The 26,404-nt window shown below is 40.0% G+C and overlaps 1 protein-coding gene across 3 annotated transcripts in view; it reads left to right on the top strand.

Annotated features, from left to right (window-relative positions):
* Positions 1-670: 670 nt before the first annotated feature.
* TCP11 (t-complex 11) overlaps positions 671-26,404 on the top strand; it is a 36,712-nt gene continuing 10,978 nt past the window's right edge. For 2 of the 3 annotated variants that reach the window (XM_027876586.1, XM_027876585.1), the window contains exons 1-2: positions 671-715; positions 1,313-1,453. In XM_027876586.1, the coding sequence (XP_027732387.1) occupies positions 1,327-1,453 (127 nt within the window). In that variant the 5' untranslated portion in view covers positions 671-715; positions 1,313-1,326. Of the gene's footprint in view, positions 716-1,312; positions 1,454-8,435; positions 8,552-26,404 lie in introns of those variants that run through there. The other variant, XM_027876587.1, reaches the window with a different exon arrangement.

Genomic DNA, 26,404 nt, shown 5'->3' with positions numbered 1-26,404 from the left:
AATAAATAAAAATAATTATTAAAGAAGAGTCCCTATACTCTAATGGGAAAGACAACACACAAACAAATACAGACAAAGCAAACTAGGTACAGGGCAAATAGGAAATTAACGGAGGGAAGGCAATGAAATTAAGAGGCGTCAGGTTGGGCTGTCTGTGGAAGTTGAGATTTTAATTGGGACTTAAAGGAAAATAGTGATTTAGTAGTGATTAAACACGTTGAGTTTAAGATGTGTCTGTCTGTTTCTGTACCTATCTATCTCTGTGTCTGTCGGTTGCTGTGTCCATCTGTCCGCCTGCCTAAAACTGCTTCCAGGCACGGGATTCTACTCTCCCTACCCTGCCCGATGCTCTATGGAACCGTCCACACGCCACCATCCCCCCCATCCTCTCCAGCCCAAATGGAACAGTCCAGTCGAGCCTCACTGGTCCGATCTTCTTGGCCATGTGATCGCCAGCCCGTTGCCCCGAGCGACGAGCGGCGGTTTGTTTTCAAATCCCGGAGTCTCCCACTTGGAGCTCCGGCCGCGAGCGGGGGCGCGCACCTGGTGACCCAGCTTCCCCGCCAGTCCCTAGCCTGCTTTTCGACCGCTGCTCCCCCCTTTGGCGGCGGCTCAGGGGCGCGATGGTGCGGTCCGATCTCCTGGCGGACGCGCGGAGCGGTCGGGCGGCAGAAGCAGCTTCAGAGTCAGGGCAGGTGGTCGAAGTGGGGTGGAGGTGAGGGCTGGCGGTCGAGGAATTAGAAGTCACGAGGGGCCTTAGGGACAGTATATCCGTCGGGAGGAAACTGAGGCCCAAAGAGGGCGAGCGACTAGTCCAGAATCACACAGTGAGCGGGGCAGGAGGAGGCGGAGCTGGAACTCCCAGCCTGCGCGTCCTCTTAGCTCTTCAGCAGCAGCAACGTAGGGTAGTGGAGGGAGGGCAGTGTCCTTGGGACTCCCTTGTAAGCGGGGCCAGAGCAGGGAAACCGCCCAACCCTGGACCCCAAACTCATCCCTTTGAGAACTTAGGAAGACTCTGATTAATGGTCCTTCCGTAGTGCAAAGAGTGCCTGGTTTGGGGCCAAGCCGAATTCCAGTCTCTGCTACTTAATACCCCTTCTGGGTCTCGGGTTCCTCACCTGTAAAAGGAAGGGGGTGGACCAGATGACCCCTAAGGTCCCTTCTGCCTCTGAGGGATTTGCTCAGCTTCCCAGTGCCCCACTTTTCTGGGGGTGGGGGGTGGGGAGGAGTGACACGGGGTTGGAACTTGGAAAGAGGAGCCTTTCTGTGTCTCTCTGAAAGCAACCTCCCCCCCTTTTCTCTCCATCCCCAGATAACATCGTTAGGATGCCAGACGTCCAGAAAATTGATGCGCAGAATGGTGATGCCCCAGAAGCCCAGAGGGGGGCCTGTAACACTGCAGTACCAGACCCCTATCTGGAAAACAGCAGCGGCCGCCCAGATCAACCTGCTTGTATGTCTAGGATTTCTGTCCATCACCAGAGGTTTCTTGGTCAAGGCACTGACTCAGTGCTTCACCTGGCTCTTAATAATGAGATAATGAGGGAAGAGTGCCTTTTGAAGGGGGCACCTGTGCCAATCGCCACTTTCACCCATTCAGTTGTTTTTCTTTCCTCTTTACTGGTTTTCCTTTATTTTATCTCCATTTTCCTTTTTTTCTCTTAATTCCTCTTTTTTTTTCTTTTTTCCTAGCATGAGGATTTCAGTGCTTACTGATTAGTAGTACAGATCTAAAAAGTTTTGATCTTTTCTAGAGAAAAAGGTAACCTGTAGTTATTTGATTGTCCAATACAGTTGATTCAGAGCTCAGAAAATATTCCCTTTTCTCCAAAACTAACGGTAGCTAAATCTTTTATTATTGTGGTAGCTTTGAAAAAGCCTAAATCTTAGGAGAATAAAAATATCTTGTACCATTCTCCAAATGGAGTATCTCTAATAGTGTTTAGTTGACAGAAGAACTAACAGTGTCACTTAGTTTTAGCTGACTCTCAGGCTAGCCCTCTGTACATTACATTGCTTATCTGTATAATATACACAGATTTTTATGTAAATGTTGTTGGGCCTGTTAGACCCTTCCATACCTTTCCATATATAGATGAAGGACATTTGGTGTTTTGCTTTGACAGGTTAAATTAAACCTCAGGCTTCTCTTCTCCAAATGAAACAGAACATCTTCCCTTTTTGTATGATGGTTTTACTAGGTGGCCCCTTCCAACTTTCAAATTCAGTGATTCTGTGATCTGCTTGTCAAGTTTGCCAACTGTATCAAATATCTGAACCTGAGCTAAAAATGTAAACACTTGAGAAAATCAAGCTTGAATCCGTGAAATTGTAAAGGTATTAATTGTCCCCCAGATGAGTTGAATTACACTTCTGGGTTTCTTTTGTTTTGTTTTGTTTTGTTTTGTTTTGTTTTGTTTTGTTTTTTTGTGGCCACTTGGTGTCACTACTAGATCACAGAAAACAACTAAAGCAGCATTTATTGGGTTGTGGTGCTCTGGAACATCCATAACCGTAGTGGTTTTCCAAAAAGCTTGACTAGAAATTGACTTTCTAAATTGACCCTTTAGGGGAAGTCGCTATTTAAAGGAATGTAATGGTGAATCCTCATATAAAGCAAATGATATTTTTATAAAACTCATCAGGTTTTTTTTTTAATTAAATCCAAATGTCTATATTTTGGATTTGTTTAAACCAAGACACACCAATACCTGACCTTCTTAATGGGTAAGCATTTTCTTATTGAAGGAGATAATAAGTGATTAAGAATGAAGGGCAGCATTGTCACATTAATGAGAATTTATTTTTAGTTGCTTTTTTTTCCCATAAAGATTATGGTACTGCATAAATGGAAATTAGTAATCTATAGGACTTCAAAATGTCCAGCAGGCTATTTGTGATGCAGGAGATAGTTGGAGGGCATGGTGCATGGTGGGAATACTATTGTCACTCTCCAGAGGAAAAATGGAAAGAAAAAAATTCTTCTAGTCCGTTGAATACTGTGGCTCTAAAATGCTTTCTATTCCAATAATTCTAGTGTGATGTTATTATAGTACTATTACTGTACTTTGATCATCTAGTAAATGCTAGATAACATTTTAAGGTTAAAAATATCTTTCCTCAAGCTGGGATTAATTTTTATGCCAAGTACTCTGGTGGGTGATTCCATTCCACTCAACAGACATAGCCAGCTTCTTCTAGCCTACAGCTGAAGTCAGACTGTTAGGGTATAGCTACAGCAGAAAGCAGCTGTGGGACATAAATGGACCTATATTATGGCAAGTAGAGGTTAAAACGTAAACTTTCATATAGGTTTTTCTACCTCCAAATGAACATTCTATACCCTCATGACTAAAACATTAAGGCAAATTTTTATGTGCTTATAAAAATCTGTTTATCACTAACTCTCCTTTACCTCATAATACGCATATACAAACTCTTTTTTGAAAATGTAATTGTTTTAGTCTGGACCTAGATTTCATCTCTATAGGGAACATCCTGTATAGAAATTTTCTTCACGGAGGCAGACTGGCTACTCATCTTTAATTCATGCTCTTAAGGAGTTAATTGCTTGGAGTTCAGAGAGGTTAAGTCAATTATTTGTGGATGGCCACATGGTTAGTATGGTTAAAGACAGGTCCTGAACCCAGGTCTTCCTGAGACCAGCCTTTACTATACCATGCTGCCTTTCTTTATATACAATACCACTATTAAATCCCTGGAAAAAGAACTAGGAACATGTATACAGACTTGTTCTACCTTATGACTCCGATGATAAGAGAGTGCTCTTATCTATAACCTAGCTTGATGTATTTATATATAGTTTTTTATTATGTTCCTATCATAATGTTAGGCATCATTTCACCAGTTAAAATATTTATACTATTTTGTGTATTTGATCTTGCCACACTATGTTACTAATTTCCATTTAAGCACCACTTTATCCTATATTTGGATAGTTCTTTTCTGGGGCTACTGAATTTTGATGTACCTCATAAAATCTCTAAGTTAGAAGGGAAGAACATAGAAGTCATCTCATCCAACCCCTTTTTTAAAAAATTTTTATATTTTTTCCTAATTACATGTAAAAACAATTTTTAACATTTGTTTTTTAAAAGTTTTGAGCTCCAAATCCTCTCCTTTTTCCCTAGCCTTCCCTGCTCCTTGAGAAGACAAGCAATTTAATACAGATTATGCATGTGCAGTCAATGCAAAACATATTTCCATATTAGCCATGTTGCACAGGAAAACACAGACCAAAAAAAAAAAAAAACAAACCAAGAAAAATGAAGTAAAAAAAAAAGTGTGTTTCAGTCTGCATTCAGATTCCATCAGTTCTTTCTCTGGAGGTGAATAGCATTTTTCATTATAAGTCCTTCAGAATTGTCTTGGATCATTGTATTGCTGAGAATAGCTAAGTCATCCGCAGTTAATGATTATAGGATAATGTTGTTACTATGTACACTGTTCTCGTGGCTCTGCTCATTTCTCTTGACATGATATCATCTAAGTCTTTCTGGGTTTTTTTGAAATCATCCTGCTCATCTTTTCCTATTGCAAAATAGTATTTCATCACAATCATGTACCAGAGCTTGTTCAGCCTTTCCCCAGTTGACGGGCATCCCCTCAATGTCCAGTTCTTTGCTACCACAAAAAGAACTGCTATAAATATTTTTTGTGCATATAAGTCCTTTCTGTTTTTTAAAATTTCTTTTAGATATAGACTTTGTAGTGGTATTGCTGGATCAAAGGGTATGCACAGTTTTATAGCTCTTTGGGCTTAGTTCCTAATTGTTCTCCAGAATGGTTGGATCAGTTCACAGTTCTATAGTGAATTAGTGCGTTAGGGTCTCAATTTTTCCTCAACTCCCTCCTCCCCCGACATTTTTTTTCTGTTATTTTAGCCAATCTGATAGGTGTGAGATAGTGCCTCAGAAGTGTTTTAATTTGTACTTCTTTAATCAATAATTATTTAGAGCATTTTTTCATATGACTAGAGATAGCTTTGATTTCTTCTGAAAACTGCCTGTTTACATCCTTTCACCAAATTGTCAATTGAGGAATGACTCATATTCTTATTGACTCAGTTCTCTATATATTTGAGAAATGAGGTCTTTATCAGAGAAATTTGCTATAAAATTTCCTCCTCAGTTTTCTGCTTTCCTTCTAATCTTGACTACATTGGATCTATTTGTGCAAAAACTTTTTCGTTTTATGTAATCAAAATTATCCATTTTATATCCCATAATCCTCTCTGTCTCTTGTTTGATCATAAATTCTTTCCTTATCCATAGATCAGACAGGTAAAATATTCCGTGGTCCCCTAATTTGTTTGTGGTATCACCCTCTACATCTAAATTGTATATCCATTTTGACCTTACCGTTTTTTGTTTTTTTGTTTTGTTTTTTGGCTTTTGACAAGACAGTGGGGTTAAATGACTTGCCCAGGGTCACACAACTAGCAAGTGTCATGTGTCCGAGGCTGGATTTGAACGCAGATCCTCCCGACTCCAAGGCCGGAGCCTATCCACTGTGCCATCTAGCTGCCTCTTGACCTTATCTTAATATACATTCTGAAGTGTTGGTATATATCTGGTTTCTGCCAAACTGTTTTCCATTTTTCTAGCAATTTTTGTTAGGTGTTGAGTTCTTATCCCCAAAGCCTGGATCTTTGAGTTTATCAAGCTTTAGATTACTATAGCCATTTACTGCTTTGTGTTGCATACCTAATCTATTCCATTGATTCATGACTCTATTTCTTAGCCAGTATCAGATTGTTTTGATGATTACCATTTTTTAATACAGTTTGACATCTGGTACTGCTCGGCCACCTTCCTTCATGTTTTTTTTATTGATTCCCTTGATATTTTTGACCTTTTGTTCTTCCAGATGAATTTTGTCATGATTTTTTTCTAACTCTATAAAATAATTCTTTCATAGTTTGGGTAGAATTGTAATTTTGATTGTATTGGCTTGGCCTATCCATAAGCAAGTAACATTTCTCCCATTGTTTAAATTTGTCTTTATTTCTGTGAAAAACGTTTTATAATTGTGTTCATATAATATTTGAGTTTGTCTTGGCAGGTAGGCTCTCAAGTATTTTATACTGTCTGCCATTATTTTAAATGGAATTTCTCTTTCTATTTCTTGCTGGGTTTTGTTGGTAGTATATAGAAGTGATGAATTATGTGGGTCTATTTTATATTATGCAACTTTGCTGAAATTGTTGATTGTTTCGTGTAGTTTTTTAGTTGATTCTCTAGGATTCATTAAGTATACCATCATATCATCTGCAAAGTTTTGTTTCCTAATTGCCTATTTTTATTCCTTTAATTTCTTTTTCTTGTCTTGTTGCTATAGCTAGCATTTTTAGTACAGTATTGAATAATAGTGGTGATAATGGACAGCCTTGCCTCACCCTTTATGTTATTGAGAAGGCTTCTAGTTTACTTATCATTTTAAGGAGAACTCAGTTTATTCCTGTGCTTTCCAGTGTTTTTAATAGGAATGACTGTTGTATTTTGTCAAAAGCTTTTTCTTTATCTATTGAGATAATCATATGATTTTTGTTGTTTTTGTTATTGATATGCTCAATTATGCTGATTGTTTTTCTAATATTGAACCATCCCTGCATAATTTTAATTGTATTCTGATCTCAAAAGGATGCATTTAATATTTCTGCTTTTCTGCATTTGGATTGTAAGGTGGTTGTTGTTGTTGGTGGTGGTGTGTGTGTGTGTATATAGGTGACATGTACTGCTGAGAAAAAGGTATATTCCTTTCTATTCCCATTCCATTTTCTCCAGAGGTCTATCATAGCTAACTTTTCTAAAATTCTCTTCATCTCCTTAACTATTTTCTGGTTTATTTTTTGGTTAAATTTATCTAGTTCTGAGAGGGGAAAACTGAGGACCCCTACTAATATAGTTTTACTGTCCATTTCCTCCTGAAACTCATTTTCTTCAGTGAGCTTTTGTACCTTTTTCCATGTGGTCATGCCTATTTTTTTAGTTCTTCTCTTCATTGTATTTTTTTTTTTTGCCTTTTTTTACAACTAGACCAATTTTTAAGGTGTTATTTTCTTCAGGTTTTTTTTTGTGCCTCCTTTACCAAGGTGTTGACTCTTTTTTCATAATTTTCTTGCATCACTCTCATTTCTTTCCCCAGTTTTTCCTCTACTTCTTTTATTTGATTTTTAAAATCTTTTTAGAGCTCTTCCAGGAATTCTTTTTTTTTTTTTTGAGGGGGTGGGGGCTGTCACCAATTCACATTTTTCTTTGAAGCTTTGCTTGTAGCTGTTTTGACTTCATTGTTTTCCTCTGAGTTTGTGTTTTGATCTTCCCTGTCAACATAGTAGTTTTCTATGACCAAGTTCTTTTTTGTTTGTTTGCTCATTTTTCCAATCTGTTTCTTGACTTTTAATTTTATGTTAAGACTGGGCTCTGCTCCTGGGTGGAGGGGGCACTGTCCTAAGCTTCAGGTTTTTAATTCTGCTGTTTTCAGAGCTAGTTCTGAGGGGGGGGGGGGGGGGGGTCTATAGGTTTTCAGTTTCCAAAGTGGTATGATTTAAGGAGAGATGTGATCACTGCTCTTCTGGCCTGTGCTCTGGTCTGTGAGTAAACACAAGCATTCTTCTCCACTTTGGAACTGTGACCAGGGCCCTAGGTCCCGGGGCCTCAAGAGCTAAAGAGGAAGTGTTCCTCCTCATCCTGGGACTGCAACCCAGAACTGCATATGGCAGTACAAGAGAATTCTGCCCCCAGTACCAGCAAAGGGTCCTCCTTAATCTCCTTCTGATCACTTGTCTGACCTTCTTATGTGTATTGACAGCTCCCAAAGCGGCTTCTGCTGCTGCTGAACTGCCTCCAGGTACTGTGCTGGGCTCCCAGTCTGACCACTATCCCACTGATACAGACCTTTGCTGCCTACCTGTTAAGTTCCTCTGGACTCAAAAAATTGTTTCACCCCATCCTTTTGTTTGTGCTGCCATTACAGAATTCAATTGGAGTTGTTATTTTAAAATTGTTTAGAGGAGAATTTGGGAGAGCTCAGGTAAGTCTCTGTCTTTGCTCTGCCTTCTTGGTTCCCCCTCCCCGCAACCCCTTTTTGAACAGAAATCAACTCCACTATTGCCAACAGGTAATCCGGCCTTCCTTGAAGATCTCTTGTGGAGGGGAACTCACTACTTTTGGACAGCTCTGATTGTTAGCAAGGGTTCTCTCTCTCTCTCTCTCTCTCTCTCTCTCTCTCTTTCTCTCTCTCTCTCTCTCTCTGTGTCTCTCTCTTTCCCTCTCTTCCCCCTTCCAACCCCCACCCCTCCAACCTTGGTTCCTTGACTTTTTGTGACATTTATTTTTCTTGATTTCACTCCCACAGGTCTTCATCTCCTCTTTCCTGGACTATTGCAATAGCCTCCCAGTTGGACTCCCTGTTTCTGGGTTTTTTCATCCACACAGTTGCCAAAATCATCATCCTAAAGCATGAATCTTACTTTGTTGCTCCCTTTCTCAAGAATCTTTAGTGACTCCCAGTTACCTCTAGGATTTCTCAGGTTGGTATTTAAAGCCTGTCACAGTTTTTCTCCAACCTACCTTTCCAGGCTTATTATAAATGATTCTCCATCATGCACCCTGTGTTCTATGCAGACTGGCCCCCTTACTGTTCTCTGAACTCTGCATTCCGTTTTCCTTCCTGTGGGGACAGGCTGTATCCCATGCCTGGCATGCATTTCCACCTCATCTCTGCCTCTTAGAATCCCGAATTCCTTCAAAATTACTATCCCCAATCTTCTTAGTTGTTAGGGATCTCTCCCTTCTCTTCACATTACAATATTTATCTACTTATCTAATTACTTGCATCTCTTCAGAATGTAAGTTTCTTGAGGACGGGGACTGCTTTGTCTTTGTATCCCCAGTGCCCAGCATACACAGTCCTTGACCAGTAGTGGGTGCTAGATAAATTCTTGTTGGATCAGATTTGCTTTGTACCTAGTTCTGCTGCCATTTCTGCCTGTTATTCCTTGTTCTTCTCTTTGGGGCTCAGCAGAACCAAGCTAGTCAGCTTCTAGATGGTAACCCTATACAAACTTGAAGATAACTATCATGTACACTCCAAGTCTTCTCTACTCCAGGCTAAGCCTCCTTAGATCCTTCAGCTGATACTCCCAGTGCCTCTCCCAGCCTAGTCAAATTGTCTTCCTAATTATGGTGCCCAGAAAAGAACACAATATTGTCAGTGTGAGTCAGGACTGAGTACAGCAGGACTCCCACCTCCCTCCCTCTGGATACTACACCTCTCAATCAATGCAGCCTACGATTGGAGCTGTTTTTTTGGTTGCCATATAACACTGTTGACTTTGAGTTTGCAGGGCACTAAAATCCCTTGATCTTTTTCAAACTTGCTATTCCCTCATGCTCATTCTCATCCTGCATTGATGAAGTTCAATTTTTTTTGATCCAAGTGTAGGATGTTATATTTATCCTTATTAAATTCAGATTCAATTCACCAGACATTTAGTGCCTACTACATGCAAAACAAACATGAAATAATGCCTGCCTCAAGGAGTTTACGTTCTAATGAGGGTGGGGGTAGTGTACAATCTATATATAGGTATGGAAATACGGAATAATTTCGGGAGGAAGGGAGCCCGAAAAACTGGAGAAGTGATGAAGAAATACTTTCAGGTAGACATTGTTATCTGAGCAGAGCCTTGCAGGAAGTGAGGGATTGAAAGGGGGAGGTGAGGGCAAAGTACATTCCAAGAATGGGGGACCACCCATGCAAAGGCATAGAAAGAGAAGCAATGGGATGTCAGTGTTGGAGAATAGCTAAGTAAGGCAGTTTGGGGCATAGAATACATAAAGGCAAAGTAATAGGAAATAAGTCTGGAAAGATATACGGGGGCCAGATTGTGGAGGGCTTTAAATGCTGGGATGGGGAGTGTGTATTTTATTCTAAAGGCAATTAGGGAGGCACTGAAGATTTTTGAAAAGGAGAGTAAGATAAGTTATATTTGTGGTATCATAGGAATATTAATTTGGCTGCTCTGTGAAATTGGATTGGAGAGGGAAATAGATTAGCAGCCAAGAAGGTAGTTTAGAAGGCTGTTGGCAATAGTCTGTGCTAGAAGTGATTAGGGCCTATACCAAGGTTGTGGCTGTGTGTGTGGAGGGGATGTGAGGGATGTCAGAGAGGTTATATAGGCAGAAAATAAGACTATTTGGAGGAATGATAGGTTTGGGGACAAATTTGAATCCTTATATGGCAGTGGAATGAATGATGGATTTGGAGCCAGAAAACCCAGGTTCAAAGATTACCACACTTACTACCTGTGTGATGGGGGACATGTCATTTAATGTCCCTGTGCCTCAGTTTCCTCATCTATAAAGTGAAGGGGTTGCACCAGATTGTCTATAAGATCTTTTCTGAGCTCTCAGATTCTGTGATCCTGTGTTTTGAATTTGAGGTGCTGGTGGGACTGGGACATTGAGGTTGAGATGTCTGACAGGCAGATGCAGGACTGAAGTTCAGTGGAAAGAGGAGGACCGTGTAAACAAACAAACAGATAAACACACATGTACATAGGTGTGTATGTTCACAACTATATAGGACTTAAATTGGCATCACCTGCGTATTTATTTGTTTGGGTTTTTTATTTATTTGTTTATTTATGAGCTTAGGATATCCCTTAGGGAGAAAAGAAGGACCAAGACATTGCCTCAAAGAACACTCACACTTAATGGACAGGACATGAGTTGTGATCCAGAAAAGGAGACTGAGAAAAGGGGTGAGACAAGTGGTAAACTAAGGCAAAGGAGTGCTGCAGACTCCAGAGTGAGGGAGTATCCAGGAGATGGGGCTGTTCTTCAGTATCAGAAGCTACAGAGGGGCCAAGGAGAATGAGGACTGAACAAACCATTAGATTTAGTGGTTAAGAGATTGTTAGCAGCAGGCAGATTTCAGAAAAACCTGGAAAGACTTAAATGAACTGATGCAAAGTGAAGTGAGCAGAACCAGGAGAACATTGTACACAGTAACAGCAACACTGTATGATGATCACTTGTGAATGACTTAGCTCTTCTCAGGCCACTCAGTGATCCAAGACAATTCTAAAGGACTCATCATGTGAAATGCTATCCACAGCCAGAGAAAGAACTGATGGAGTCTGAATGCAGATTGAAGCACACTATTTTCACTTTATTTTATTCGTGTTTTTTTTTTCCTCTTTTGGTCTGTTTCTTCTTTCACAACATGACTAATATGGAAATACGTTTTACATGATTGCAAATATATACCCTAAGTTAAATGCTTACCATTTTAGGGAGGAGGGCAAGGAGAAAATTGGAACTCAAAATTTATTAAAAATAAATGTTTAAAAAAAGAGATAGCTATTTTAGTCAAGTGGTGGGGTCTGAGAGATTGAAAATGAGAGAAAGAGGGAATGATTGAGGGTACAAAATGCTGAAGGAGAGAGAAGTTATGCACACACACATATATACACATATGTGTGTGTATGTGTATGTGTGTCTCTCCTCTATCCAGAGAGCTATCTCTTGTAGCAGAGAATGAAAAAAGAAGAGAAAAAGCAGTTAAGCAAAAAAACTTCAGAGGCGTCATGTGGGAAGGGCATACCTGTGCAACCCTGGGCAAGGCACTCGACTTCTCTGGGCCTCTATTTCTACACCTAGAGAGCAGGGGGTGGGGTGGGATCAGATGATCTCTGAGGTTCCTTCTAAGCCAATGAACTGACAAGTCTACCAAGTCTGACAGCACATACAGGGTGCAGAGAAAGGGCAGAAACACATTTTTCTCATCTATTCATCAAGGCCAGGCTTAAACATTACAATTACAGTGTTAAACTTTTTTTGCTTTTACCAGTGGATAAATGTCTAGAGGTGGCTAGAGAGCTGACATTGGAGTCGGGAAGATGATGCCCAAGTCCTACCTCTGACACATCCTGGTTATGTAATCCTGGACAGGTCACTTAACTTCTTGGTGCTCTAGACCAGCTTCTTAAACTTTTTCTGCTTGTGACCCCGTCAGCGCTTCTTGAACTGTGGGTCGTGATCCCATATGGGGTGGTGACCCACAGTTTAAGAAGCGCTGCTGTGTAGGCAACTCTCTAAGACTATTAAGTTGCAGAGGAGGGGCCAACTTGCCTTGATAGAGGTCTAGTTCCTATCTATAGCTCTGTCATTTACGTTGTTGTTGTGGTTATATGTATAGTTTTTGTGGTGCTGCTTGCCTCACTTTACATCTATTCAAATAAGATTTCTCATGCTTTTCTGATTTCTTCATATTTATTATTTTTTCCATTATATTCATGTCCCTTTTTTTTTTTTTAGCCATTCCCATGTGATGGGCATCTACTTTGCTTCCAGTTCTCTGCCACATAAAAATCTTATTCTTTTGAAGATCATATTTAGGTTATAGATTTAGAGCTGGGAGGGACTTTAGAAATCAAACTAGCAGAGTTTTATTTTACAGATGAAGAATCTGAGACTCAGAGAAGTTCTGACTTGTCCCATTAATGTCACAGGATTCAACCCCAGGTCCTCTGGATCAGACCCAAATCCAGTACTTTTTCATCTTTACCACGTTGGCTCAGTAATCACATCAATATCTGAGTGACAAACTGAGAATTGTGTCAAGACATGCCATTGGTTCTAAGTGGAAAGTGTTTCTACATGGTTTCCCCTCTCATATAGTTTCATACAATTAAATAAACCTTTACAGGTTGTCTGCTGTGTGCAGAGCGTGGCTTAAAAGTCCAGTGAGGAGATATGACATGCACAGATAGCTATAATGGAAGACAATAGATGATAATATTAATAAATGATAAAAAAGTTTTAGATGAGGTCCTAAGAAAGAAAAATTATTACCAAGGGGGGAATCAGAAAAGGCATCTAATTTGGGATTTAAAGGATATGTAGGAGTCTACCAAGCAAACAGGGAAAAGACATTTTAGTCATTTCCAGCTTAAGTCTTTCCTAAAATGTCATGTCCAGAACTGAACCGAGTACTTCAAATGTGGCCTGAACAAAGCAAAGTAGAGGAAACTTTGATGTTCAGTTGTCTGACTCTTTGTGACCCACTTGGAGTTTGCTTCGCAAAGATATTGAAGTGGTTTGACATTTCCTTCTCCAGCTCATTTTGTTGTTCATCCTTCGTTTTTTGAAGAAGACTGATGACATCATGAATGGATAATGTCTTGACTTGTGTGTGAATTGGTTTAAGTGAGGTGCAGTTACGCAAATTATTGGCCTCGCTCTCTCTTCCAGAGTCATCGAAGTCCAGTGACAAAAGTCAGGACAACTGGCAATGGCCCAGGATGCAGTGGATGATCTTGGCGTCTTCGATGTCTTACCAAGCTCTAAGTGCTTCACGGCGCCTGCTTTAGCTGCCTTCATGGCCTTTGGAACAAATTGTTCTCATCCACCCATTCCACTGGGAGAAGTCTTTATATGCTTGGGGTAGGCATCCCCTTAACTCATCAATGGGTATAAAAAGTCTGTTGGCAACTCTCAACCTGGTTTTTAGCCTGGCAGCTGAGATGGTTTACTAGGCTATGGCCACTGCTCATGTTATGTATAGCTTTTTGGAGCCACAGATGAGGAAACTGAGGCAAACAGGGTTAGGTGACTTGTGCAGGGTCACACAGCTAGTAAGTGTCTGAAGCCATATTTGAACTCAGAAAGACATGCTTCTCAACATAACCCAGGGTGACAGTTTTTTTTGGTTACCAACATTTATTGCCCAGATCTTCATAGGAAACATTGTTGAGCCACACCTCCCCCATCTTCTATTTGTGAAGTTTATTTTTTAAAGCCCTGCCTCCCTAAACCTCAACCTTCTCTTGATTTCACTTTTCTGTGGCACTACCATTTCCTCAGTGTCCATGTCCTTAACCTCAGAGTTATCTTTCACTCTTTACCCCCTACCCCACCCTTCCATCTGTCTGTACTCCATTCTCACAACCACTTTAATTCAGGCCCTCCTTAATATCATCTAGATAATCAATATTAACTTCATAGAGTTTTTCCACCTCTATCCTCCCTCCCCTCCAATTCTTTCTTCATGCCACTGATGAAGATACTCCTTAGGAATAACTATGGTTATGTTTTTCCTCTACTTAGAAACTTCATTTTTAAGACATTATCAGTGATATCTGAAAGACTGAAAAACAGGAGGAGTGTGCTGCCTGATTAGAGAAGAGAGAGTATTTTAGAGGTGAGATATTGGAGTCTGTGAAATAAAGACCAATGAGTTGACCCTTCAAATCTGGGCAGATTTTTTAAATATCTTAAATACATGATTGGGGATATTTAGTGAATATTTAGAAAAGGAAGCAGGGATCATAAAGAGCTAGCATGCAGTTATCTAGAACAGATCGTGCCAGGCTAACTTCATGTTCTCTTTCGACAGAATTATTAGGCTGGTAGCTGAGGGGAATGGTAGATATAATTAACCTAGATTTTAGCAAAGCTTCTAGTCCTGCTTTCACCTCCACCCTGCAGCCACCATCCAGGGGCGCAGGGGGTCCACCATCTTTGTGCCACCATCACCAGCTGCTACCAACTGAGCAGGCACGCCAGCCTTAGCTGAAGCAGCAGTGCATCCTGTAGGAAGTGGCATTTGCCAGGTGGGTTAAGCCGCCATCACCACATCTTCTTTGTGGTAGAGACAGCCCAGGACTCAGAGCTCAAGAGGCCCAGAAATAGTGGTACCCACTCCTCCCTCTCCCCTCCACCTTGGCCCCCAACCAGCACTTATAGTCTGGTCCCCTGCCCATTATGGAAGAGAGAAACTCTTGTGGATATGTGGTCTGAAGCTGCCTTTGCAGGTACTGCAGCCTGTGCCCGCCTCCTTTGGAGCTCTAGCCATACTACCAAAGTCCTTGGCATTGTCAGGTGGTTCAGCATCAGAAATACATAGAGCTTTATGAGTGGAAATGACATTAAAGAAGATACATTACCATTTGCTTTGCTGCTATGCCCTGAGATTCACTGGGCCTTTCCATATGACTAGCAGCTAATGCCTTCCATGTGTTGTTTCTGCCTTTTAGAGCTTGAGCTCCTTGAGGACAGGGACTCTTGATCTTTTTTTTTTTCTTGTTGACTCTTGATCTTCTATTTGTATCCCTAGCACTTAGCATAGTGCTTTTGCACATAAATGCTTAATAAATACTTTTTCATTCACACGTTCATAAAGTCTATCAGGTATAAAAGATAGAGAGCTGTGGGCATAAACAACAGTACATTTAAATATACTCAAAATTGGTTAAATGGGCGGACCCTAAGAGTAGTCACTAATGCTCTGATATCATGAAAGGTGATCTCCAGGGGAGTGCCTCAAGGATCTGTCCTTGGCCCTCTGCTGTTTGGCATTTTTATCAGTGACTCAGCATTGATGACATACTTAAATCTAATTTTCTGATAACATGTAACTGGGAGAGATAGCTGACACCTTGAATGATTGGTACAGGATCCAGAAAGATCCTGACAAATTAAGAATAGTATGTCAAATCTGAAAAGATGGAATGTAATTGGGATAAATAGAAAGTCTTATGTTTGGGTTTAAAAAAAACTTTATAAGTACAAGATACAACCAATGGGGGCTTTAGTGGCTCAATATGAGTTAAAAGTGCTAGTGATAGTCCAACTGTTTAGTCATTTCTTAGTTGTGTTCAACTCTTTGTGACCTCTTGGTAAAGGTACTGGAATGGTTTGCCATTTCCTTCTCTAGCTCATTTTCCAGATGAGGAAACTGAGACAAACAGGGTTAAGTGACTTGCCTAGGGTCACACAGCTAGTATGTGTCTGAGGCCAGATTTGAACTCAAGAAGATGAGTCTTCCTGACTCCAGGCAATCTGTCTACTGCACCATCACCTAGCTGCACTAGTCCCACTGTACTCTCAGACCATGTCTGGAATTTTGTCTTTAGTTCTAGGAACTGCATTATAAGAAGGGCATTGCTGGAGAACATTCAGAGGTAGGCATTTAGGATGATGCAGTAGTGCTTCCAGTTCTTCCCATGTGGGAATCAGCTGAGGGAGCTCTAGAGGTTTAATTCCGAGAAGACTTGGGGGCACATGCTAGCTGTATTCTAGTCTTCTCATATTTAAACGACTGTCACCTGGAAAAAGTATTAGACGTGATCAGCTTGGTCCTAGGGGACAGAACTAAGAATAAAGGAAAGTTGCAGAGACAAATTTAGGTTTGAGGTAAGCAAAACTTCCTAACAATTAGAGCTATCCAACATCAGAATAGGCAGCAGTTAAGTGCTTACTGTGTGCTAGAAACTGCTCACCTGTGGGCATGTAGAGAAGACTAAACTGCAAAAATCCTGCTCTTAAGGAACTTACCTACTAAAGGAGAGATATATGAATAAATAATACATAAAAGATATGAATAGAGAAGAAGGAGGTGACAGAGGCTGAAGAGGACCAGGAGAGCTCCTTTAGAAAGTGGCAACTCAGCCTCGAGTGAGATGATGAGGTGTTGGCTGTGTGAGTGGAGAGAAGGGGAGATAGGAAGATAAAAACAAGATTTGTCAATGAAGTGGCTGTGTGAGGGGCATAAGAGTGAGGAGGCAAGGTTGTAAAGCTGGGAAAGACTGGGAAGATAGTTATACCCTCAACATCACTAGGAAAGGGGTTTTTTTTGTTTGTTTTTGGTGAGGCAACTGGAGTTAAGTGACTTGTTTAGGGTCACACAGCTATTGTCAAGAGTCTGAGGCCAGATTTGAACTCAGGTCCTCCTGACTCCAGGGCCACTGTGCCACCTAGTTGCCCCCACTAGGAAAATTTTGAAGAGAGTGTTTGGGGAAAGATAATGTTTTGGCCATGCTGAGTTTTGTCTGTGGACACACTTCCCACGTCCAATAGGCATTTGGAGTTAATGGAACTGCAGTTCAGAAGAGAAGAGGGCCTTTCGTTGTTGTCGTTTAGTCGTTTCGGCTGTATCTGACTCTTAGTGACCCATATGAGGGTTTCTTGGCAAAGTTAACTGGAGTAGTTTGCCGTTTCCTTCTCTGGAGAGCCCTGAGGCCCCACAGTTAGGAAGCGTGACGAGGAGGAAGATTCCACAAAGGACACTGAGAAAGGGAGCGGTTGGACAGGTGGGAGGAGAACCAGGAGAAATAAGAGAGGAAAGGTTGATTAAGGGAGGCAGTGGTTAGAAGTGGAATAGACTTTTGAGAAGCAATGAGATAAAAAGAGAGAGAAGGAAAAAAAACAGAAGAAAATGGGGTGGAGGGAAATACGCAGTAATCATAATTATGATTGTGAATGGGATGCGCTCAGCTATAAAAAGGAAGCGGATAACAGTGGATTAGAAATCAGAATCCAACAAAATGTTCACAAGAGACATACTTGTAACAGAAAGACAAACTTAAAATAAAGGGCTGGAGCAGAATCTAATGTGCTTCAATTGAGATAAAAAAAGCAAGAGTAGCAATCATGATCTCAGACAAAGAAAAAGCAAAAATAGACCTAATTAAGAGATAATCAGGGAAAACTACATTTTTCTAAAAAGTACCCTAGACAATGAAGTAATATCAAAAAATTTTTTACATTTCTCTGATAAAGGCCTTATTTCTCAGATATATACTGAGTATGGAACTGAGTCAAGTTTATAAAAATAGGAGCCATTTCCCAATTGGTAAATGGTCAACTAAAATGAGCAGGCAGTTTTCAGAAGAGGAAATAAAAGCCATGCATAGTTTTATGAAAAAATTATCTAAATCACTATTTTACTTTTTAATATTTTTGCCTAGTTACATGTAAAAATAATTTTCAACATTCATTTTTTTCACATTCTACTTAATAGTACTTTATTTCTTCCAATTACGTGTAAAGATAGTTTTCAACATTCATCTTTGTAGGATTTTGAGCTCCAAATTTTTCTTCCTCCTTCCCTTCCTCCCTTCATTTCCTCCTCCCCAAGAGAGCAAGCAGTCTGATAAAGATTATACATGTACAGTCATTCAACATTCATTTAAAAACTTTTTGAGTTCCAAATTCTTTCTCTCCTTCCTGCTGTCCTCCCTCCTTCAGAAGGCAAGCAATTTGATATAGATTATACATGTGTAGTCATGTAAAACATATCTATATTAGCACAAGAAAACAGACCAAAAAACCCAAGAAAATTTTTTTAAAAGTATGCTTCACATCTGCATTCTGACTCCATCAGTTCTTTCTCAGGAAATGAATAGCATTTTTCATCATAAGTCCTTCAGAATTATCTTTGTGTTGCTGAGAATTGTATTGTATTGCTGAGCAATGTATTGCTAAGAATAGCTACGCTATTCACAATCGATCATCATATAATAGTACTGTTGCTGTGTACACCGTTCTAATTTTGCTCACTTCACCTGGCATGAGTTCATATAAGTCTTTCCAGGTTTTTCTGAAAGCATTCTGCTCATCATTCTTTATAGCACAATAGTATTTCATCACAATTGTATACTGCAACTTGTTCAGCCTTTCCCCAATTGATGGGCATCTTCTCAATTTCCAATTCTTTGCTATGACAAAAAGTACTGCTGTAATTTTTTTTTTTGTACGTATAGGTCCTTTTCCTTTTTTTTAATCTCTCTGGCATATAGACCTAGTAGTAGTATTGCTGGATCAAAGGGTATGTTTTATAGCCCTTTGGACATAGTTCCAAATTGTTCTCTAGAATGGTTGGACTTGTTCACAACTCCGCCAGCAGTGCATTCATGTCCCAATTTTCCCACATCCCCTCCACTATTTGTCATGTTCCTTCCCAGTCATATTAGCCAATCTGATAGGTGTGAAGTGGTATCTCAAAGTTGTTTTAATTTGCATTTCTCTAATCAATCTTCTAATCTCTCATCAAAAGGAACATTTTGGCTCAGATTCTTAACATCTTGCCGCTGCTCAGATTCTTATAATCTAGCCAATAGCTCAGTAATGTTCAGATTCCTTAAGAGTCTGTCTAATATGGTGGATGTTCTAATAAACCTTGCCTTTGACTGAAAGAAGGCTTGGATCGAATTCATTTGGGTAGGACCCATGTGTCGTGATTTTGGGATCCCAGCACCGCTAAACCCCTAAACCTCAACATTTTGGTGGCCCGTACGGGGAAGCTGCCTAACCCCAAGTTCTTCTCCAGCCAAGACTAGAAAGTTTGTAAGCCTCCCCCCCCCACTTTCTTACCTTGCAGTTGGGGTCGCTCTCCAAGCACCAAGGCTTGGAGGTGCTTTTCAGACAGGCAGTTTTGAGGCTGTCTCACAATCAGCCTGATGCTCTCAGGCTCTCGGTCCTCTGGTTCGGTTTGAGGTTGTGGATCTGGATATACCTTCTGCAGCGTAGAGGACAAGGATGGACACTGTATCTGGAATTAAATGCCCAGTTCTGTCAATTTGCCCTCTCCCACCTGGCAAAAGGAAAGAGGGTGGAGGAGCAGCAGCTACAGTATGGGCCCCACTGACAATAGCCTTGGGCCCTGGGGCAACCTTTGCCTGGAAACATCACCCAGGTTGAGCACAGCCTGCTCAGCCTCCGAACTTGGGTAAGCCCTCTCTTTTAAAGTTTTAATTGTTAATGGTGAGATGTTGATTCTCTGTGTAAAGTCATTTGGAAATGCATTTAACAAAATTAAGGCACTTGATTGGTAATGAGTTTGTTTCAAGTTTCAAATTGGTGAACTTTTTGTATCAGTTATGTCAAGCAACTTTTCATAATTTGGTTACCGCTAAGATAATTTGGCTATTCTTGGTTATCATTTTAATGTGTAAACTTGCCAAAAAGCTTGTTTGGGTTTTGTCCTGCTGACAAGTGGAAGCTAATATCTCCATGAGACATCAAGAAACAATAAAACAAAGTCAAAAGAATGAAAGAATAAAAGAAAATATGAACTATCTCATTGGAAAAAATAAGGAGAGATATATTAAGATGGATCCAGGAGAGATGATTTAAGAATTACTGTACTATCTGAAAGCTATGATCAAAAAATGAGCCTGGACATCATCTTTCAAAAAAATTATCAAGGAAAACTACCCTGATATCCTAGAACCAGAGGGTAAAATAGAAATTGTAAGAATCCACCAATTACTTCCTGAAAGAGATTCCAAAACGAAAAATCCCAGCAAGGTTATAGCCAAATTCCAGAGCTCCCAGGTCAAGGAGAAAATATTGCAAGCAACCAAAAAAAATTCAAATATTGCAGAGACGGGATAACACAAGATTTAGCAACTTCTACATAATTTCTCTTTCCTGTTTACCTTTTTATACTTTTGAGTCTTGTATTTGAAAGTCATATTTTCTATTCAGTTCTGGTCTTTTCATCAAGAATGCTTGAAAACCCTCTATTTTATTAAATTTCCATTTTTTCCCTGTGAAGGATTATACTCAGTTTTGCAGAATAGGTGATTCTTAGTTGTAATCCTAGCTCCTTTGCCCTCTGTAACATCACTTTCTGAGCCCTCTGCTTCTTTAATGTAGAAGTTGCTAAATCTTGTGTTATCCTCTGGTTCTAGGATATCTTGTAGTGAGCTTTTGTACCTCCTTTTTCATTTGGTCACTTCTACTTTTTAAGGAGTTCTTTTCCTAAGTGAATTTTTGTACTTCTTTTTCCATATAGGCAATTCTACTTTTTAAGGAGTTTTCTTCAGTGGATTTTTGTGCCACCTTCATTGAGTTGTTGACTCTTCTTTTTCATGATTTTCTTGCATCACTTTCACTTCTCCCAATTTTTCCCCTACCTCTCTTATTTGATTTTCAAAATGCTTTTTGAGCACGTATAGGAACTATTTTTGGGCCTGAGACCAATTCACATTTTTTTTTTTGAAGCTTTGCTGGCAGCTGTTTTGACTTTGTTGTCTTCTGAGTCTGTGTTTTGCTCTTTCCTCGTCACCATAGAAACTTTTTTATGGTCAGGTTCTTGTTTTTGTTTGTTTGTTCATTTTTCCAGCCTATTTCTTGACTTTTAACTTTATGTTAAGGTTGGGATCTGCTCCTGGAGTGGAGGAAGTACTGTCCCAAGGTCCTGGTTTTTTTGTTCTGCAGTTTTCAGAAATAGTTCTGGGGGTCTGTAAGTTTTCAGTTCTTCCAAGGTTGTATGATCTAAGGAGAAGTGTGGTTACTGTTCTCCTGGCCTGTGCTCTGGTCTTTGAGAGACCACAAGCTCTTTTCTGCCCTGGAATTGTGATCGTAGTGTCTGTTCCCTTGTCGCCACATGCTCTAGTGTGTTAGTGCTTCTTCTCACTCTGGGACTGGGACCCAGGACGGGGACCTGCATCCACATATGGTCAGTGCAGCTGCACCCAGTCCCAGCAAAGGGTCCACAGGAATTGCCTTCTGACCAATTGTCTGACTCTTTTACCATTTGTGGGCTGAGAGCTCCAGAAGCTGCTTCCTATTCAGTTGTCCCCAACGCCTGCTGCTGGCTTTCCAGGCCCGGCCTCTGCTCACCCTAATGAGAAAGATCTTTCCTGCTGACCTTCTAAGTTGTCTTGGGCTAGAAATTTTTTTTTAACCCTGTCCTTTTGTGGGTTCTGTCACTCAGAATTCATTTTGAGGCCTTATTTTAAAGTTGTTTGGAGGAGAATTTGGGAGAGCTCAGGAGAATCCCTGCTCTTATTCTGCCATCGTGGCTCCACCCTGCCCCCCGCCTTAGTATTGATTAGAGAAAGACAAATTAAAACAACTCAGAGGTTCCACCTCATATCTATCAGAAATGACCCATGCTAGAAGGGTTGAGAGAAAAATGGGTACACTAATGAACTATTGTTGGAAAAGTGAACTGGTTCAGCCATTCTGGAGAACAATTTGGAAGTAGTCCCCAAGAGCTATAAAACTCTGCGTACCCTTGACCCAGTGATATACCGCTGCTGGGTCTGTGTACCAAAGAAATCAAAGAAAAAGTAAAAGGCCATATGTGTACAAAAATATTTATAGCAGCCTATTTATGGTGGCAAAGAATTGGAAATTGAAGGGATAGTCATCAATTGATGTAGTTAAACAAGTTGTGGCATATGATTGTGATAAGAATATGTGTATAAGAAATAATGAGGGGAGTGGTTTCAGAAGAAACATAGGAAGGCCTGTACTAACTGATGCAACATGAAGTGAGAACTGGGAGATCACAGTGCATAGATAGTAACAGCAATGTTGTAATGTTGATCAACTGTGGAAAAACTTGGCTACTCTTATCAATACAGTAATCCAAGACAGTGCCAAAGGACTCATGATGAAAAAATGCTAACAGAGAGAACTCATGAACTCCTGAGTACAAATTGAAGTATGATTTCCTCACTTTTTCTTGCTTTTTAAAAAAAATATGACTAATGTGGAATATGTTTTGCATGATTTCACATGTATAATTGATATCACATTGCTTGTCTTCTCAGTGGGTGGGGAAGGAGAATTTGAAACTCAGAATTTAAAAAGAATGCTAAAAATAAATTTAGAAAAATAAAGTCCATCCCAGAATTACATTCACCTCCTCTAGGAAGCCTCCCAAATCTTCCCAGTTTATAACAACCTTCCTCCTCAGGCTTCACCTGTCACTTATTTTGTGACCGATAAACTTTTAATGTAATATGTATTTTAAAGAGAAGTTGGTGTCAAGGCTTTCTACTACATTTTCTTCTATACACAGGGAGTGTGTCGTACCTAACCTTTGTATTTTCCTCAGCACCAAGCCCAGCGTTTTGTACACAACAGGAACTTAATAAATATTTCATTGGTTAATTGATTACCTTAATCAGGCACCCTGTCATTGCTGTTGCATTTTGCCCTGGTGCTGCTCAGAACTCCTTTGGCCAGTGCCTTCTCTGGTCCCTATGTCCCTTACTCTCTTCCAGGCAGTGTGACTTTGCCTTCTCCATGAGGAGAGCTGCATCAGAGGGCTTCCAGCTCCCTGAAGACCTCTTCCTAGCAATGCAGAGATCACAGAGTAGCCTTCCTTGTTCTGAGGCTACACAGGGCTAAGTTTTGGGGAATCTGGGCCTCATCTGAGCCCAGATCTCAGACTACTTGAAACAGTTCTGGCTACCTCCTTAGATATCATTGGGATGGATTCAGCACTGAGAAGGCCAAGGTATGGCTCCTGTTCTCACCCTAGAAGTGCTCTATGCCAAATTTAAGGGTGTTCCTCTCCCACCCCCACCCCCACTCCCAGGATTTATCCATCAGGGCATCATTGGATATCTCACTATAGTCTAATTAGGATAAATAAAGGCTTCTTTTTAGAATGGCAGTTCTCCTTTATCTTCTACAGAGAACATTTGGTAAATGGCTTATGCATATACCACACTTTAGGATTATAAAAGCATTTATATTTATTATCTAATTTGATTCAGTCTTGTGAAGTAGGTATTGTAAATATTATCCCTGGGCAAGATGCTTCACCTCCTCTGATCCTCAGTTTTCTCATCTGTAAAAATAAAGAGGTTGAACTGGAGAATTTCTTATGGTCTTCTTCAACTCTAGTATTCTTATAGAGGAAGAAACAGGTTCAGATGAAGTAATGTACTGAGGGTCACACAACTTCTAAGTAACAGAACCAGACTGTGTTGAGCCATCCGTAACTCCAAATCTAATCCTCATTGACTGTGCTATGGTATGCTGTCTCTAAATGTTTTCCAACCATTTCTTCAATCATTTTAGAATTTCCCAGGAACAAAAATCAAGCTCATTGCCCTTTGGTTTGCAGACTCTGGTATCTCAGAGTTATTTTAATTTACATTTCTCTAATTAGTATTGATTTAAAGCATTTTTTATATGACCATTGATAGCTTTGATTTCTTCTTCTGAAAACTCCCTGCTGAAATGACTCTTTATAGTAACCAGCTATCTCCTTTTGCTAAATCCAATGGCTTTTTCTCTCCTCCCTCCTTTTTGACCTCTCTATAGCATTTACCACTGCTGATCACCTCCTCTCTTCTCTTCCCTGGGTTTTTGTGCCACTGCTCTCTTCTGATACTTCCTACCTATCTGACCAATCCTTCTCATTCACCCATGCAGGATAATCATCCATGCCCTATTCCTTATGTGCAAGGTGTATCTGAGGGCTGTCCTGGGCACTTTCTTCTTCTATCTACATGCGTCCTTGTCAGTCTTGTCAGTTCCTGTGGATTTAACTATCAGTTCTATGAAGATGACTCCCATATCTATATATGCAATCCATATCTCCTGATCTACATTCCAGTGTTTCTGCCAGTCTGCTTGACACTTGACACCTGTACCTGGACATCTGAAACTCACTCTAAGATCATGATCAAGATGCAATTTATCTTCCTCTCAAACCACATCACCTCCTAATTTCCCTGTTTCTGTCAAAGATCTGACTACTATTCCAGTCACCTAGATTCACAGCATTAGAGTTATCTTCACCTCTTTTCACCACCTTCACTTTTCACAGGTCTGACCAGCTCACATCTCTTGTGTTCAGGAAGCTTTAATGGCTCCCCTCACAGCCTCAAGAACAATGTAGAAAGTCCTCGGGCGTTTAAAACTCTTCACTATCTGGCATCAGCCCATCTTTCCAAGCTGATTACACATTACTTCTCTTCACTATGTTCTGGCCCAATTGGTTTACTTTCTGGCCCTCCTATAATAACATTCCCTATCCCTTTTTTGCACATCTGCCCTTTGGCCTGGGCTTGTCCTTATTCCTGGAATGCTGTCTTTTCTTACCTCTGCATCTTGGAACATCTGGCTCCCTTTTAAGTCCAGTGTAAGGGCAATCTCCTTTGAGGCCTTTTCTGATCTCCCTTCTCCCAAATAACTTTGGATTTATTTTATATATATCCTATTTTTACTTATTTGGGCACATTGTTTCCTTCCTACTCCTTTAAATAAAACATTAGATTCTTAAGGGCAGGGACTATCTTACTTTTGGCTTTGTATCCTTAGTGCCTAGCATCCTATTTGGCTCATGGTAGGCACTTAATAAATGCTTTTTGAGTGATTGATTACCATCTCCCTATTTATCTTGGGTATCAGCTCCCTATTAGTTATTTTTGCTCCCTACAATTTAAACACCATTCTCCTTGCAGAAAAAATAGGAGCAAAATAAATTTTGTGTAGCACTGTCATGTTAAAATTTCCCCATCCACTCTGAGTTGTCCTCTTCTTTCTTTCAACCTCATCTTTTCCCTATTATAACAAAAAGAAGAGTTAATTTATCAGAACCTCAGTTTCTTTATTTATAAAATGGAGATAGCAATACCCAGCACAATTTTTAGGGTGGTTATAGGATCAGATGGCTCAAAAATTGTATGTTTCTATGATAAATAAGATCATGTATATCATGCTTTTTCAGTGATACATATATATTAGATATTATTTTGAAAGGAAGGAAACAAATGTTTATTAAGCATCTGCTATGTGTCAGATTCTGTGTTAAGTGCTTTATGAATATTATTTGATTTGGTGCTATTGTTATACCCATTTTGCAGTTGAGGAAATTGAGACAGACAGAGATGAAGTAACTTAGCCCTGGGTCACACAGCTAGAAAGTATCTGAGGCTGGATTTAAACTTAGCACTCCATCCACTGCACTGCTTAGCTGTCTATGGAAAAATCATATGGATTGATTGCATTAATATTCATTGCAAAGGCTTATAAGAGAATTAATTGCACACAGATGGTAAATGACAAAGGCAGAATATTCCTTGGAGCAAATATTAAGATTTTCAAATGTAATTTTTATTAAATACATCTTGGAGATGAATTCTTTCTGAGCAAGTTTACAAAATTTTAATAGAAGTGAGAAAACATCATTCAATATATAGTTTTCTGCTTTGCACTCAACTTTTCAAGGTCTCGTGATATGAATATAAAGAAGTTAAGCTTTGATGATATCCAATGCCAGTAGTCCCTACTGCAAAAAAAACTTTAATCTTCACTATGTAGCATCAGATTTAGGAAGAGGTGAGTGGGTGATAATGATTAATAATAATAGTAATAGCTAAGATTTATAGAGAGCCTTTAGGTTTGCAAAGTACTTTACATATATTATCCTGGGAAATAGGTGCTATTATCATCCTTATTTTACAGAAGAGGAAATTGAGGCTAACACAGGTTGTGTTATCAGACAGGTCTTCCTGACATCACATTCAGCATTCAAATCTATACCACCTAGCTGCCCGGTAGGTGAATAGTGATGATAATTTATATCCAGACACTTTAAAAATTCTTCTGTTGAAATCGTGCTTATCCTTATTGTGATGTGGGACATCCGAAAGAAGCAGAAAACTAGTCCAGATGTGGTCAGAGCACACCTAGGGTAGTATAATCAGGGTTGGGCACCGCATTTTAGCAAGGACATTGATAAGCTGGAGGGCTCTAGAGGAGATGAACCGGCATGGTATGAAAGGCCACTATGAGAAGTGGTTAGAGGAATAAGGGAACTTTAGCCTGTAGAAGAGAAT

Source organism: Vombatus ursinus, unplaced genomic scaffold, assembly GCF_900497805.2.
Source record: "Vombatus ursinus unplaced genomic scaffold, bare-nosed wombat genome assembly UNPS02014811.1, whole genome shotgun sequence".
NCBI lineage: Eukaryota > Metazoa > Chordata > Mammalia > Diprotodontia > Vombatidae > Vombatus > Vombatus ursinus.
The sequence above is the reverse complement of the archived record's forward strand: the minus strand, read 5'-3'. Positions and strand labels throughout refer to the sequence as shown.